Genomic DNA, 16,278 nt, shown 5'->3' with positions numbered 1-16,278 from the left:
AAGACGATATGTATATAGGCTAGGCATGTACACTCACTTAGGCCCTGATGTGAGTGTACATGTGCTGCAGCTGGATATGAATTTACTGTACATAGGCTATACATACATAGTACATACATGCATACCTACATACATACCTACATACATACATACATAATTATGGTCTCTCAAGCAAGCCAGACAACTTTACACAATCTGTGATGTACAGACAGTATTATGTATGACGGAAGCATTTGAAAATTGGGTGAGTCAACAGTCTGGCTGTAGAGACTACAGATGGTTCACATGCCTACATCATCAATGGGGATTCCAAGCAAATAGAAACTATAGCCTTTCACTTCCTGGTAAATTAGCATGCTAGTCAAGAATAATAAGTTTTAAAAAAAAAAGAAGTTTGAAATCTTGTTTGAAATGAGAAAACCTGTTTATCAAGGATGATGGTAGGAACTACTAGGCAGGTTTCTGTCCACTGTCTAGTCTGGGTTTGGTATGTTGTTGTTGTTTGTCTCCCAACACATGGTGCACAAAGCATCCACATGATGTTCTAATGAATGGGGAGACCAGACTTTTTTCAATTAGTTAATCTTAGTAAATGTTAATATTTTCTGTAGGCTAATGCTGCATCAAGGAGTCCTGGACTTTGAAGTTGAATGGGCTTATAGCCGTGTCTGTCTGATCAAATTAATATACAATATGTAAAGTCTCACTCTAGGCTGTATTGTACAATCATCTTTCTTGACCCAACCCTTGATTTGTTCAATTAATGAGTATTTTAGGTTGCATCATCAGCCAATTAAGGGCATAACAATGTAATAGACATTGGCAAGGAGAAAAGTTGTTAAAACATCCAAATGGAATAACACAAAACACACACTCACTGACATAAAGGACATTCTCACCTTGTTGTACTGAGCAAAAGAGACGGTCAACAACCAGAAAGTACAGAGCAGTGTTTACCAACGGGTCAGGGATGTAATATAATTTCCAAAGATTTAAAAAATACATATAAATCATAAATGTTATATAATGCTATTTTCACTATTAAATAATAGAGGCTTCATAATGTATGTTTTGGTGTCAGGGAGACACCAAAATATATTTTGGGTCTTGCACTGGGAAGTTTGGGAACCCCTGGTATAAAGTAGGCTATAGGACCTGTGTATCAGTAGATGCCAGGAGCTCTCCCAATTGAGTAATTCTGTCATATGCTTGTAATGTAAGTGGGGTCCTGGCATAAAAATGTTTGAGAGTATAGGCCTACTCAACCCCAAATATTAATCAACTTCATGTGAAAGTTGCTCTGTCAAATCTTTACTTGAGTTAAAGGGATATTCCACTTTCAAAAAACTTTTGGTCATTTTATTGTCTTATCAGGCTTTTATGAACACCCTGGACAGTTTTTAATTTGCTTGATTCAATATTTAGATATTTGATGTAAATTTTACCAGGCCCTCCAGGCCCAGACACACCCATTGTAACTTCAAACTTCATTTTAACTTAGATTAATTAGAAACACCCATTATTTTTTTCTGGTGACTCATATTACCCTCCTAATACCTGAGCAGGCCATGTTTTTTTCAATAACTTTTTTCATTTATTTTTAATAATTATATTTTGTATTTCATTTTTTCCATTTTCCCAAATAATTATTAAAAATAAATGAAACAAGTTATGGCAAAAACACAGCCTGCTCACATATTAGGAGGGTAGTATGAGTCACTAGGAAAAAAAATGGGTGTTTTTAATGAATCTATCATGGTTAAAATGGAGTTTGAAGTTACAATGGGTGTGAATGTGGAGAGAAGCCCATAAGCTGTTTCCCTGTTGAAAGTGGAATATCCCTGAAGGCTATACAGGAGTACTAGTGTAGTAGCGGTTAATGTACTTTTTGCCCTTCCTAGAAGTCAAAATATTGAGAAGTGATAGTCATAAATATCCCCAAATACAAATGTTCAAGTAAAGTAGGTTACAGACACTCAGAAAACGTACTTTACAGTACTCAAGTAAATGTACTTTAGTACTGTCCACCACTATTGAGGACTCATCTATAACATATGGCATGGGTCTTCAGGATTCCTATAGGCCATCAGAGTTAGCGCCAAATCTGATAGTGATAGAATTGTTTTGAACCCTAGCAGCCCTATTCTGGGGGTAACGTTCATCCCCTAGAAGGGGTCTGAGTGTAGAGGGAAAAATATTAGAGCAGTCCGAAGGTCAAGCTTACTAAGTATTGAGGGTTTAAGTGGTTAATTACATATTAACATGAATTCAACATATTAATATAAAATATATTATGTGTAAACAAACAAAACACATTGAGTTACACTGTGCTGTCAAACAAGTCTATGAAGCATCTATGAACATGTTTAATCTGCACAACAATTTTATACAATAGAGTGGGGGTCCTTGCTTTATCTCTCTGTCTCAGCTAAAGGGTCCTTTGGCTGAAAAACGTTGAAGACCCCTGAAATATGGCATTGATGTCAAGGGATCTGTATGCAGTTACTATGATCACCCACCAGGCGGCTTGAAATCTTGATGTCACACAGGATAATCACATTATTGAAGTTCACAAGCGAAAGAACCAAAGAGATACGTTCAGTTATTTTCACATATAGAAATCCATAGCTTTACAACCCACAACTTATCAAGGTTTACTCCTAGATAACAAGGACATTATTCTCGTAATATAGATCATCATTCTCATAAACAATTCATAAACATTACGTTTGATGTTTTGAACGCAGCCCAGTGACCAAGCCTACTGTGTGGCGGAAAGACCTATCGCATCTGTGCCTTCAAAATAAAAGCGTAACTTCTGTCACTGCTCATAAATAATCTCGGGTGCAAATAGCTCTGGTCCATCGCGTCTCCTCCCGGAGACGCTCTGACAGACCCGTCGGGAAACGCCTGGACTCGAGATTGTCGGCCCCTCCGAGCGCTCAACATCAGTCAAAATAAACAAAACCGTTTCACTACTCACCAAACCAAAGGTAGTTTTGCGCTGTTGAAAGTCTATTCTCCGCGGTGGTGAAACCCTCAGCACCCCACCTACTCTGTAAAATACATTATTTTTGTCATGAAATAAAGTGCATCCAACTCGACCGCCGCTTATTTCCGGGTTGTGAACCATTGTATCTGCGGTGGCCGCTAGGTGGCCTGAGGTGTAAGCGTTTTATTTCATGACAAAAATAATGTATTTTACAGAGTAGGTGGGGTGCTGATGTTTACCACCGCGGAGAATAGACTTTCAACAACGCAAAACTACCTTTGGTTTGGTGAGTAGTGAAGTAGTTTAGTTTATTTTGACTGATGTTGAGCGCTCGGAGGGGCCGACAATCTCGAGTCCAGGCGTTTCCCGACGGGTCTGTCAGAGCGTCTCCGGGAGGAGACGCGATGGACCAGAGCTAGGGTGCAAATAAATAAAATAAATAAAATAAATAAATGACATGAAAAAGTTTGAGAACCAGTTTGGTTAGATGATCGCATTGCCAATCTCTGGTGGAAACGTAACCAGCAAGACAAGCTCGTTACGTTTCTTTTTCTTTTGAAAGCAGTCAACCGGAAGTGTCATGTGGCTATTGCTTGGTGTTTTGACAGTCTGTGCCGTTTCTCATTGCGGCGGTCCGTCGTGCTGTTTTCCACCTGCTCCAACCAAAACCTGCCTCAGCCCTGTACACTAATCCACTTGTGTAGCAGTTCCTGCTCGGTCCAAGCATTGGGAGCTTGTCCTTACAGCATCAAATCAATGTGAAAAACAACAGCAACATCGACGCGATCAGCTAACACGGTAAGGTGTCATAAGAGATGTCGATGGACAATGTCAACATGCTAAGCTGTCATCAGCTCGTTAGCCAGCAATTGACATTTGTGCACATCCGAGCCATCTCCACCAGATAAGTCACACTGGATGCTGTGCATGATCATTAGGTGTTATGTAGTCACACTCGGCGTTGAACCGGTTAGCAAATCATTGCGTTGTTAACAGTTATAAGTCGTTCCTAGCTGTACTGTAGGTCCTTACACATCTGTATCAATACTAACGTTATGTATTGAATCAGAAACATGCTCATTTTCAAACATCTGCCCATTAAGAAATGTGACATCTAAATAATGGTAATATAATGCTTTAATTTGCTTTTCAACTGTGTTAATCATGATGATGATTAGCTCCATTGCAGTAGATTTGTACCCAGCAGTCGTCATATTGCCTTTATAATGTGGTCTGTGTGACAGGGGCGTCACTAGCAATTCTGGGCCCCTAGGCCAGAAATCTGTATGGGCCCCCCCATGCAAGCGGAGAACCGGCCAACCGGGAACACTTTGTTACTGTTTGAATGACATGTCTCACAATGATACGGTAGCCGTGATCGCCTCAGCAATCATGTTCACCTTATTTGTCAAATTGTAACACCATTTACCATTTTTGTCTACTTTTAGTTTTACTCTTGTAGCCTAAGCAGGATATAAACAAACATGTAGTGTCTGGTGTAACAATTTGACAATGCTAGCTCTTGAAACAAAGTCCAGGAATTTTAACTTGATCTAACCATGATCACTACACATAATCATCCATTACATGCACACTCAGATACAGCTACTGTATTATTAATACAGTATAATCCACAACAGTCCCATGAAATAAAAAGTGCAGACCACCATCATCACCAGCAAGTGAATGAGACACCAGAACTCTGACTTGAGCCCAGCCTCCCATGCAAGCCAATATAAAACAGTATAACAATAAAACACTACATTGTATTTTTAGTAGCAGCTTAAATATGTGCAGGTGTTGTGCAGAATATACAATCACTAATCAATAGCAGCAGTGCTCAAGCAAATGCACATGAGGAGTGAAGCATATAGGCTATACATAGGAAGTAGAATAGGAGAAAACATAAGCAGTATAGGACTATTCAGATTGGGTGAAGTATGAACATGATTAGCCTACATGCAAAAATGAGTCTGCATGCAATCAGAACTTTGGCTAGTTAGCTAAACTATGGAAAACAAGGGTTGGATATAATGATCTGAGAATACATCTACTGTATAACAGGCTAGATCATATAAGGCTATATGAGAATGGCATAACAGGACATTCTTGTGTGTACTGTGTCTGTGTGTATGCACATACATTGTTTTAACAGCAAAGTCAGTCAGTGTGTTTAATCTACAGCAAGATCCTGTGAACATTTTGGGAGTTCACAAAACAATAATAGCCTACTGTGACTGACTGAAACAAAAATATTGTGATGCCTAGATTGTTATTTTTGTATGACATAATCATATGACTACTAGATAGATGATGGGATATTATACAATTATTGTTATTACTAGGGACATCCAGCAGTTTGTCTTGTTTCTCCAGCAGAGTTTCTAGTGTCTCCATCTCTCTCTGGAAGAGGTTGCACATGAACTCTGCAGCGGCCGCACTGAGGCGCTCAAACACAAACACTCTGACATTAATCCTCACACTACTTGACACTATTACCATACTTTAGATAACTAGTCATTGTTGCAACAAACCAAACCATTTTTCACTTTGATTTGGGAACCTACATACATTCATAACATGATGCGATTGTGATCAACTGATCATGTCACTAGTTTGGGAGTGCTTCCTTCCAGAACTTAGCAAACAGGTGTTTCGTTCGAAACACTTGCGTTTGTGCTTAAAACGTTATCCATGCTTATTGCTTAATGGTGTTGGATAAAGAAGGAAGAAGGAAGAGGGGAGAAGATTTTCTGTTGCATGCTTACCCACAGACATCAGCTGCTTCCTTGAGTGTAAACAGTCAAGCTCTCCTCTCAGTTTACAGTAATGAAACATGCTGCTCTATGTCACATTACGTCTTTTTTTTTCTCTCTCCCTGTCTCTGTTCAATGCGTGTTGTGTGTGGAAGAAGCCGGGGGAGGGTGGAGCGAACAGAACCTGAAAGTTGATCTTATGTTTGCAGTCTTTTTTTTTTTTTCTCCCTCTCCCTGTCTCTGTTCAATGCATGCTGTTGTGTGCTGAAGAAGCTGCTTTACAGTCAGGACCGGGGGAGGGTGGGGCGAACAGAACGTGAGAGTTGATCTTATGTTTGCAGGGCCAATGAAAAGACTTTTCCATTTACTTCAGATGATCATAATTATCCTGTAGAGCACACCTAAGTTTCACAACCATAACATGATGCAAGCGGACGCACAAACCGCAAAGCTACTATAGGTCTCAAAACAATGTGAAAGCAGGAGAAACCATTTTAGCTTTGTAAGGGGTGAGTATATAATATAGGGACCCTCAATTATTTAAATTGTATCGCTCATTGGTTTTATTCCAGCAGTAATTTTAAGTTTTTAGACACAAATGATAAACATCATAATAATAATTATGATTATTGGGGGGAAAAGAGTTTGAATCCAGACTTTTCGAGGGCCTCTGGCACCTTGGGCCCCCTTACCTCAGTCTAACTTTCCTACCCCTAGCTACGCCACTGTGTGTGGACATGATGTTACTGTGAACTTGTGCCTGTCAAAATGTATCCAGTTTTTGACTAGACCAATAAGGACACCACTAGCTGATGTGGTTTTGATAATGCTGTGCAGTGCTGTCCAAAGTGAAGTGTATCTTTGTTATTTTCCATACAGCACAAAGACCACACAGTCCCATTTTGCCCAAATTGTGGATTACTAGGACTCAAAGCTGTGCCAGGGGAGTGCAAGGCAAAGCGGCTCAACTTCCTCCATGAGTAGTAGCGCCGGCCAAAGGAATCTACGGTCTCGAACTGCAAAAGCAGGCCATGGCACGGCTGGATCTACAACAACTTGGTCATCACTGGATCCAAGCGCTGACACTCCGTATAAGCCAGCCACCATCAAGGGCCAGGCCGCAACATGTGGCGGCGGCGGTGTAAGTTGTGCCCTGAGCAAGTTGGTTCAGATGCCCGCGCCTCCCCTCTCAGTTCACCAGCTGAAGAAGCTGGAGGAACACAAGTACAGCAGTGCAGGACGCTCCCTCCTGGAGCCGCTCATGCAGCACTTCTGGGAGTGGCTGGTAGGACACGTGCCAACATGGATCGCTCCCAACCTCATCACCATCATCGGCCTGGCCGTCAACATCATCACCACCCTGGTGCTGGTCTACTATTGCCCCACTGCCACTGAGCAGGTAGGTTCCCATTTCAATACACCGACGTCCGAGGTTCCAATCGCGATGTCTTTTCTTTTCGAAAAAGGATGAGCCTGACTGAGCCATCATTGATTTAATACTAGTGTTCCCTCTCTGGGTTTGCTTTGCTAGGCACTCATGATTGAGGATTGTGCATAACATTCAGAGCCATTTAAATTAACTGATATTCAGATGCAAGGCGAACAAGATGGGTGAAACTACATTTCTTTGCAACATAAATATTATTTGAGAATAAGAATTTCAGCTTTATTTTACAGTGACAGTGAGTAGAGAGACATTAATGACAGGAGAGAGATGGAATGACATGCAGCAAAGGGCCTCGGGTTGGATTAGAAGAACCCGTGCCCTTCTGGGGCACCCCACAGTTTAACAATCCTGTAGTAGGAACACATTGTTGAATGATTGCCAAGGAGAGTGACGCTAGAGTTCATGTGATTAAATTCCAACGAACAGTTTAACTTTATCAACAGTATTGGTTGGAAAGCACTCAATCAGTAAGGTTATCTTTTGCTGACCCTGATCATACTTGCATGCCCTGGGGTCAGGGTGATTCTGTACTGTATTTCTTGGAATAGTTCATAAAGTTCATTTCGAGGTAGGTGTCCAGTGTCCCGACTCCCTACTCCCTAGTAGTCAAGTTACTTATTACAGATGGCCCAGTGGCAGTTCTTAAGTGTCCCAAAACCTATTATGCATTCAAATAATTACACCATCCTACTAGGGGTGTGACTTCTAAATGTTTAAATACTAAGGGTTAACAAAAGATTCATGTCTGTTTCTCTTTCACACCTAAAATCTACTGATTTCCTTAACGTAAACATTCTAAATTATCTAAATGATATGATGACTATGTTATATGAGCCTAGCATGTGTGTGTTTGTAATGACGTGTAATGAGAGGTTGGCTTAAACCTGTAATTGACATAACCTGCTGTCTTACATCGTCATTTTACAACACAGTGCTGCCACATGAAGTGTTTTGTTGTCGCCGTTTGTATAACTTTCTCTTTGTGAAATGTTTCGATTTCAACAAAGAAATGTTCTTTTTGCTGAAGTCAGTGGCATACTCCATGTGAAAGTCAGCAGCATGCACAGTCAGAGTGACACCCGTTGGAGCTTGCTTGTGACATAAGTGCTTGCTCAAGAACACATCATGTTAACACATCATGTATGGTGACCTGGGTTGACTGGGTAGTACGACCAGTCACAAGACATTGTCTGACCTACTGAAGAGATTGGGCCAAGTTTGACCGGTTATATGGATTCAACATTCTCCTGTCTAGTTAACAAAAAACTAAAATAAGTAAATACATCTGCCATTCACCTAATAATCATATAATGCTACTGTTTGCTTCTGTGATTTATTCCTATACTTTTTGTTGCTTAATGCTGCAGATTTAGAAAATTAACCTCATTATTGTTACCCTCAAAGTCTTTGTGGAGGAACATCAGGCAAACGCTCAACACTGCTTACTTCTGGTTAAACGTTCTATCCAAGTCTTGCATCGTATGTGTTTATTTGAAACAGAAACTGTGCTTCCTTCCTTGTGACGGATGTTGTGGGGCTGGGCGTCTCAGTAGTGTGAGCCATGACCGATACAGAGTGAATATGGTTATTCCACTGTGCAAAAGAGCTATATTGTAAAACTCCTTCATGTTAATTTATCCATTCATTACTCCAATAGTGTACAAAATGTAACCATTTTGGGTGCATTTGTAGACTCGGAACAGTTTGACACTCTGACCACAAGGCCACTGGGCTGGTCCTCTAGACCAGTGGATTCTAGGGACTCTGTGGTTTCCTTTATGGGGGTCTAAATTGACCCATACAAGTCTGTAACTCTAACCGCATACAAATGGAACCAAATGAACCCGTGAACCCTAACGGGTTCATTTGGTTCCATTTGTATACTGTCAGAGTTAAGGGGAGACCTTGAAATGTAAAAGTTTGAGAAACACTGCTCTAGATCAGACATGAAGCAGTACAAAAAAACGTACTGTAGTATCTGCTGTTTGAAATTGTAACGTTTCTTTGCAGGCACCGTTGTGGGTGTACATGGCATGCGCCGTGGGCCTGTTCCTCTACCAGTCACTGGATGCTATAGACGGGAAGCAGGCCCGTCGGACCAATAGCAGCACTCCTCTGGGGGAGCTCTTTGATCACGGTTGTGACTCTCTTTCGACAGGTGGGAGGAAATCACGTGACATCAAAGCACACACTTCAAATGTGTCCACCAGACATACTCACACATCGAGGCAAAACACTCGCTCACTTGTTGGCAACACACAACAGAACATAAGGCTACGTTTAAAGCTGCTATCTGTAAGTTGTCCTACATCAGATTCATACCCAGGTCCCCCGCATGGGAGACAAAACATCTACACCTCCAAGTTATTTACCTCATGATATATACAGTATATTTATTTTTATTTGGTGTTGGTCACATGCCAGCGTCTTTAACTTAAAGGAGCTATAGTCAATTTTTTCATTGTAGGGCCGACACTTTGTTTACATGCTAGTCTGACAATGGCCAAAATGATTATTTTATCATTATTTTACGCTTGTTGTGGTCATTTTTGAATAGAAACACATTATATGAAGCTTCTTTTTTTATAAAATATTTTCGAAACATTTTTATTTTAGCATCCGTTTTTCAAGAAAAAGTTGACTATAGCTCCTTTAACTGTACAGAGTTCAAATCCACGTGTTTGATTTAACTAATTTGAAAGTTAACATATTTTGTCGCATTTTCAGAATCAACGCTTAGTATTTTAGCTGTGTAAATTGTATTTCTTTCCCCTACTCATTACCCCCCTCCCCCATTTTCTTTAGTGTTTGTGGTTCTGGGTACGTGCATCGCCATCCAGCTGGGCACTAATCCTGACTGGATGTTCTTCTGCTGCTTTGTTGCCATGTTTATGTTCTATTGTGCCCACTGGCAGACCTATGTGTCGGGCACCCTACGCTTTGGCATGTAAGTTGTACTGTACTGTATGCAGCCACACAGTTAATGCTTTAACTAGACTGGTAAGCCTGATTTATATTTAGTCTTACAACGGTGTCCTGCACTGAAAATACATTATCTACAAGTGAGTTCATAGATCTGCTATTGTTGGTGCGGTACACCATTGTAACAATGCTGTATATAAATTAGGCATTACAGGAATTATTAATCCAAACGTGTAAACCTTTCACAAGGCTGTCCTTTAACCTCTGTCACAAAAGAGTTCTATTTAGTGTGACCTCAGAACAAAGATGTTTTTTAGGACATTGTTGATAATCAAATGCTACTGCTGTAGAAATTCCAACTCTGATCATAATTATGTTATCCCACCCCAGCACAATTCTTTTTTTATTATTCTCTTGGGGGAGACTGACTCAGCTCTTGATGGGACTAACAATACAGACAACTGATAAGTTATTTTTAAACCTGGATTCGCTCTATTTTGGGGCTGTAATAGCTTTGTATAATTATGTTGGTACTGTATTTGGATATATATATATATATATATATATATATATATATATATATATATATATATATATATATATATATATATATATATATATATATATACACCAACCATTTTGATTTATGATGGTGTAAGAAAGTAGAAACTACAAATCAAACTATGAATATAATTGGGACTTTAAAGCATATGCTGTTAATTCAAGGTGATTTTGGGGGTTCACAATTATATATTCAGTTCAACTTTATGTTGAGAAATTATTGTGTAAAATCACTAGAAAGGATTACTAACATTGTCAGTCACAGCAAACTCAGACTGAACAGTTTGAGGACTATAAAGTGCAGTTAGTGCAGGCGCTGCTAGGGGGAGTGGTGTGTGTACATAGTGTGTTTTGATGTGGCTCTATAACCCTTGACTATTGGTCATAATTCCTCTGCTCTCTCTGTGCCCGCTCAGCATTGATGTGACTGAAGTGCAGATGTTCATAATAACCATGTATGTGCTGGCTGCCTTTGGAGGAACGGCTTTTTGGCAGTTCTCGGTAATGCCATTACCCACAACCCCATATGACTCACCAAACACTGGCTCTTAAATTAAACACTGAAGTTATCGCAGTGTGCCATAGATTTTAATGTGTGTGTGTGTGTGGAGTGTGGTTTGTGTTGTAATGATCCACAAATTGCATATAGTTTACCATCAGCATATGCCTGTTATTAATTAATACATTAATATATATCTGAGCACACATTAATTCATTGTTAGTTGTGCTTGTTTCGTTCCTTTAGATTCCTCTGCTCAACATCCAGGTGAAGATAATTCCAGCCCTCCTCACTGTGGCAGGAGCCATTTTCTCCTGCTCCAACTACTTCAGGGTCATATTCACAGGTGGAGTAGGAAAGAATGGATCCACTATAGCGGTAAGAAGCCGTTTTGCTCTGCTTTTAGCATTTATTAGATACAGTATGTTGATTGTTATATTTATGAGGCTATTTTATATGACTGTGCTGTATCCCTGGAATCATGTGGCTAGGGCTGTCACGATTATGACATTTTACATGACGATTAATTGTCACTCAAATAATTGCGATTAACGATTTGATTGTGTTTTTGTCGTTGACAATTACATTTCTGTTTGGCTTTTAGGCTTTGAAGTTGCACATGGCAGATATGACACATAACCTAAATATACAAAGAAATGACTGACATATTTGACAACTTTATGCTTAAAAAAGAACACTGATAGTGGAAACAGCCGATCTACAAGCTCACAACGCGTCGCGATGTGACGCGGCGTGAGCTTGTAGATCTGCTGTTTCCACTATTTTAGAATTTTTTTAAAACATGAACATTTTTCAACATGGAAACAATTATGACGATTATGAGAAATAATAGCGATTATGTCAAATAATCACGATTAGACGATTATTTAATAATTGTGACGGCCCTACATTTGGCTTTGTCATGTTAGGAGAGTTTAAGAAACTTTTTTCTTTCTTTTTTTGTCTAGCTAGTTTTAACCCAGTTCATTACAGACACTGTATATTGAAACATATTGTGTCTTGTTGCTGCGCAGGGGACCAGTGTACTGGGACCATTCTTCCACATTGGTGCCGTGATAATTCTGGCCTTCATGATCTACAAGAAGTCATCTGTGCAGCTATTCCAGAAGCATCCCTGCCTCTATGTTCTAGCCTTTGGCTTTGTGTCAGCCAAGATCACCAACAAATTAGTGGTGAGAAATAACCCTGAAGCCCATGGTCCCATCCCATGCAGCATGATTTTGTGAGCAAAAAAAGGACAACAAAACAAGACCTGACAGGGGCCAAAATGAATCACTCATTCACTGTCACCCCTCCATATACTGTATAAGGAGTTCTATTTAGGAGACAATACAGTGAACTTATAATAATGATCACTATACATTTGGACACCACTATAAAATGATGTAATCACTATAGTACACTATATTGTCAGTAGGGAGTGATCAGTATGGACACAGCCAGGCTCTAATAATGGTGTTGCTATGGCTAGTAATTTACTAGGTGTGCAGTTTGTGAACAACACGTTGCCTGTTTAAAAAATTATGTTAGTGACTCTGGCGTCAGACTTGAGCCATATGGAACCACATTTGTGCTGGACATACTGTACATAAATATTTGGGCAAATATTTGGGGAACATATATACAGACAAATGTTGTTCTAGACGGCTGGCCCCTACGGTGCCACACCATAAAAATGATTAAAATTACTTCCGACAAGCACATTGATGTAATCTATTTGTTTAAAGGTGGCTCATATGACGAAGAGTGAGATGCATCTCCACGACCTGGCTTTCCTGGGGCCAGGGCTGCTCTTCCTAAATCAGTACTTCAACAGTTTCATAGACGAGTACCTGGTTCTCTGGGTGGCACTGGTAAGAACATTTCCGCTGTTTAAGTCAATATGCCATCCATATACAAACAGGGCTTTATTGTATTTAAATTTTCGTCGTCCTTCCATCCAGTTCCTGTCCGCCCTTGACCTGGTGCGCTACAGTGTTAGCGTCTGCAACCAGATCGCCAGTCATCTCTGCATCTTCGTCTTCAAACTCAAACAAGTGAGCGGGCAGCCCGGCTCTCTCTCTGCCAAATAGCACCGATGACGCCGGGGGCTCCTCCCGCTCAGGTGACAGGAAGCAGCGCGGGGACGTCGTAACCCGAAGCTCATCCCCTTGCTTCTCGTTCAGTCATACGGTAATGAAGTGAACTCTGGGTTAAGATACGGGGTGGCCGAACGTTTTGGAATCACTCACTCCTATTCATTATCTGCTCACCATGACCACTGCCAACCTTTAGATGTTTGCAGACGGAACACCGTGGCACTTTGTATTCCACAAAGCCTAGCCGGATATACAGTACATTGGTCAGTAAGTTGAGGGATCAGGGAGCCTCCTCCTTAAATCCCTTGGTCAGCAATCTTGCACTTGTCCCTGTGTTTCCAGACTGGTCAGGCACCCCGTATTAGCTTATGATGTGATGGATACTTTGAGGGCAAGAAAAACTCTGTAAATGGGAACTAATTTATTTAAATCTCTGTGGTGTGCAATAATGCTGTTTTTTTGTTTTTAGTTTTTTTTACGGTTCTCTCTTTTGGTGTATCCTTTAACCAAAGAGAAGAATAGAGAATATTTGTTGTCATTTATTTTGTTTGTGCCATTAAATGTAACTACAGTACTTACCAGCTATTTATGAGAATAAGACATTGTCTAACTAACCACAGTTACTTATAGGAGTTGATTTGAATCTTGAATCTATACGTTTAATGTCCTCTCCTGACAGAGAGAGAGTTAATTGCAAGATTAACACCTGGGATTTGAACCCGGCTCTCCCGTGTGGGAAACCAAGCATTCCAGAGGGAATCCCTGCTTGGCCCAGGGGAGATATTGGGCTTATGCGCTTCAGGCAGGGTTACCTATCAACTAGTAGGTGTCCTGCCCAATACGAGGGTCAAACGTTTCTCAATGGAGAAGTAGTTGTATTGTATTAACATAATTACTTTTACCATACAAAGTTGGTAAAAAAACAAAAAAAACAAACAAACAAAATAATTCCCACATTGCAGCTTTAAGAAAAGTAAATTACCATACCACTGTTCATATATTGGATTGATTTTGGATTGAAACATGCTGTACATAAAATGTATTGTTAAGAAGGGTGAGTTTCAACCTAACCAAATTATGGGAGCCTATACCTAGCTTGTCTGACCAATATGAATGTCACTCTCACTTAAGTCACTTATTTAGGTACTTAATGAGGCACAAACTGTCACCATTTTCCTTACAGGTAAACCCTAGGTGAGGTCAAATAACAGGGTTGTGTATTCCGAGACAATTATACATTATACCTGCACATACATGTACATGGTGAAATAATTTCCAGCTTTGAAAATGTATGTATTTTGAAGATCGATACGAACAAGAAATTCAAACTTCGTTTTCTATACGCCGCAGTACTGTAAATGGCTGGTTACTGTTCTTTCTTTTTTTTCTTTTGCCATTCAAAGAGATCAGTACACACATGTATGTGATTGTCTTGTATGCTTCCAGTCAGCAGGTGCTGTAAAAACAAGGAGAGGATATTAGGTAGAATGTGAAATGGTATAAGTTGTTTGCCAAATCTTAATTGATGTGAGTATTTTGAGAAAGAGTCTTCATGTTCAAGTCTTTCCACTGTATCGTCAAAAGAGTTTGTCAAAGCTTATTTTGTTAGTTCTGTCTTTCCATGGACCATAGACCAGCACTGTACCAATGCTTACACTCCTCTTCTCAGCACTGTCACCCATGCTTAGGGCTGATTTATACTTGTGCCGGTGTCGTGCACTGAAAATAGTCAATCTACAAGCTCACAACATGTCGTGTGGCAATGCATTGTGAGCTTGTTTATCAGCTATTTTGGTGCACAACCATGTATAAATTAAGCTTTACACTCCTAGCTTCTATCTAGAAACATCAGTTCCCTGTGTTCATTGCTGCATACATTTTATGGATAGTTTCCTTGAAAAAGGGATTTCTAATAGTGTACCATCCAATGGGGTAGTCTATTCAAATTCCAATTACAGATTACAGTCACCTTACCAAGTATTTGCGTTCATAGGGTAAAGTGTGGGCATAAATAAAAGCCCTGATCTGTCGTTATATATTATTTTGAGGTTGTCACCTCAAAATAATAGTTTGTCTGTTCTTCCACCGGTTACCTCATCGTTAGGGTTCTGATATCCTGCACAACATTGTCCACTGCTGCTGACTTCTACGCTCCACGTTTTTAAATTGGTTCATTCATCTGGTCTGCATTACATGCGCAGTATACACCGTTCTCATTCGTTTTGACGCCGTTTACGTATTCTGAGTGTTACAAGTTTCGTGGCCAAATACCGTCCACAGTCGAAAATAACAATAGCTTGTTTGCTAATCCCTTCATATGGTCATAAAAGTTGTCTGGTTATGTCAATCTGAAGAGTCTTTTTTTTTTCTGTATTCTTTGATTGTCACTTAAAAGTTGGAGGTATCGATTTTTGAGAGCTTCTTAACCCACATTTATTCAAACTGTGATAACAAACTAAAGTATGCATATACATTTAAATATAATCTGAGCCATCTAACCATTGAAGACACTTCCTATAAAACAACTAACAAAACACTGTAACTTGTAATTTCCCCCATCATTAAGTAGACATAATTATGAGGAAACATGCAGAAATGTTGTAGATGGATTATTAGGCAATGTGCTTAAATGGATTTAATTTGACCAATGTTCTTTTTCTTCTGTAAATTAATTTTGGGATTAAACAACCATACAGATAAACAACCTTACAGATAATAAAGATTGATATATTTATGATAATCTATGCCTTGTAACTTTTGTCGATTATGGCATCATTCTTTTCTTATTTTGCTGTGACATACAGTGTCTAGTTAATCATGATCCAATGACAAATGGTACTATTAGCAAGGTAGGAGGTTGGAGCCTTGCTTATATCGTTGTTGGAGCCTTGCTTATATCGTCGACAGGGGCGTCACAAGGGGTAGGAAAGTGGGACTGAGTTACCAGGGCCCAAGGTGGAGGGGCCCTAGTAACTTAAGCTATTGAAAAATAGCACATATAC

The 16,278-nt window shown here is 39.8% G+C and overlaps 1 protein-coding gene across 1 annotated transcript; it reads left to right on the top strand.

The window, feature by feature from the left end:
* Positions 1–3,640: 3,640 nt before the first annotated feature.
* LOC308291466 (choline/ethanolaminephosphotransferase 1-like) lies at positions 3,641–15,952 on the top strand. The gene is made up of 9 exons (XM_080733482.1): positions 3,641–3,790; positions 6,628–7,147; positions 9,206–9,353; positions 10,001–10,142; positions 11,095–11,179; positions 11,424–11,555; positions 12,212–12,370; positions 12,926–13,051; positions 13,142–15,952. The coding sequence occupies exons 2-9, from the start codon at positions 6,725–6,727 to the stop codon at positions 13,268–13,270; spliced, it is 1,344 nt and encodes a 447-aa protein (XP_080589608.1). The 5' UTR covers positions 3,641–3,790; positions 6,628–6,724; the 3' UTR covers positions 13,271–15,952.
* The last annotated feature ends 326 nt before the right edge of the window (positions 15,953–16,278 follow it).

This window comes from Nannobrachium achirus (genome assembly GCF_963921795.1).
Source record: "Nannobrachium achirus genome assembly, chromosome: 9".
Taxonomy (NCBI): domain Eukaryota; kingdom Metazoa; phylum Chordata; class Actinopteri; order Myctophiformes; family Myctophidae; genus Nannobrachium; species Nannobrachium achirus.
This window is presented reverse-complemented; position numbering and strand designations above follow the sequence as displayed.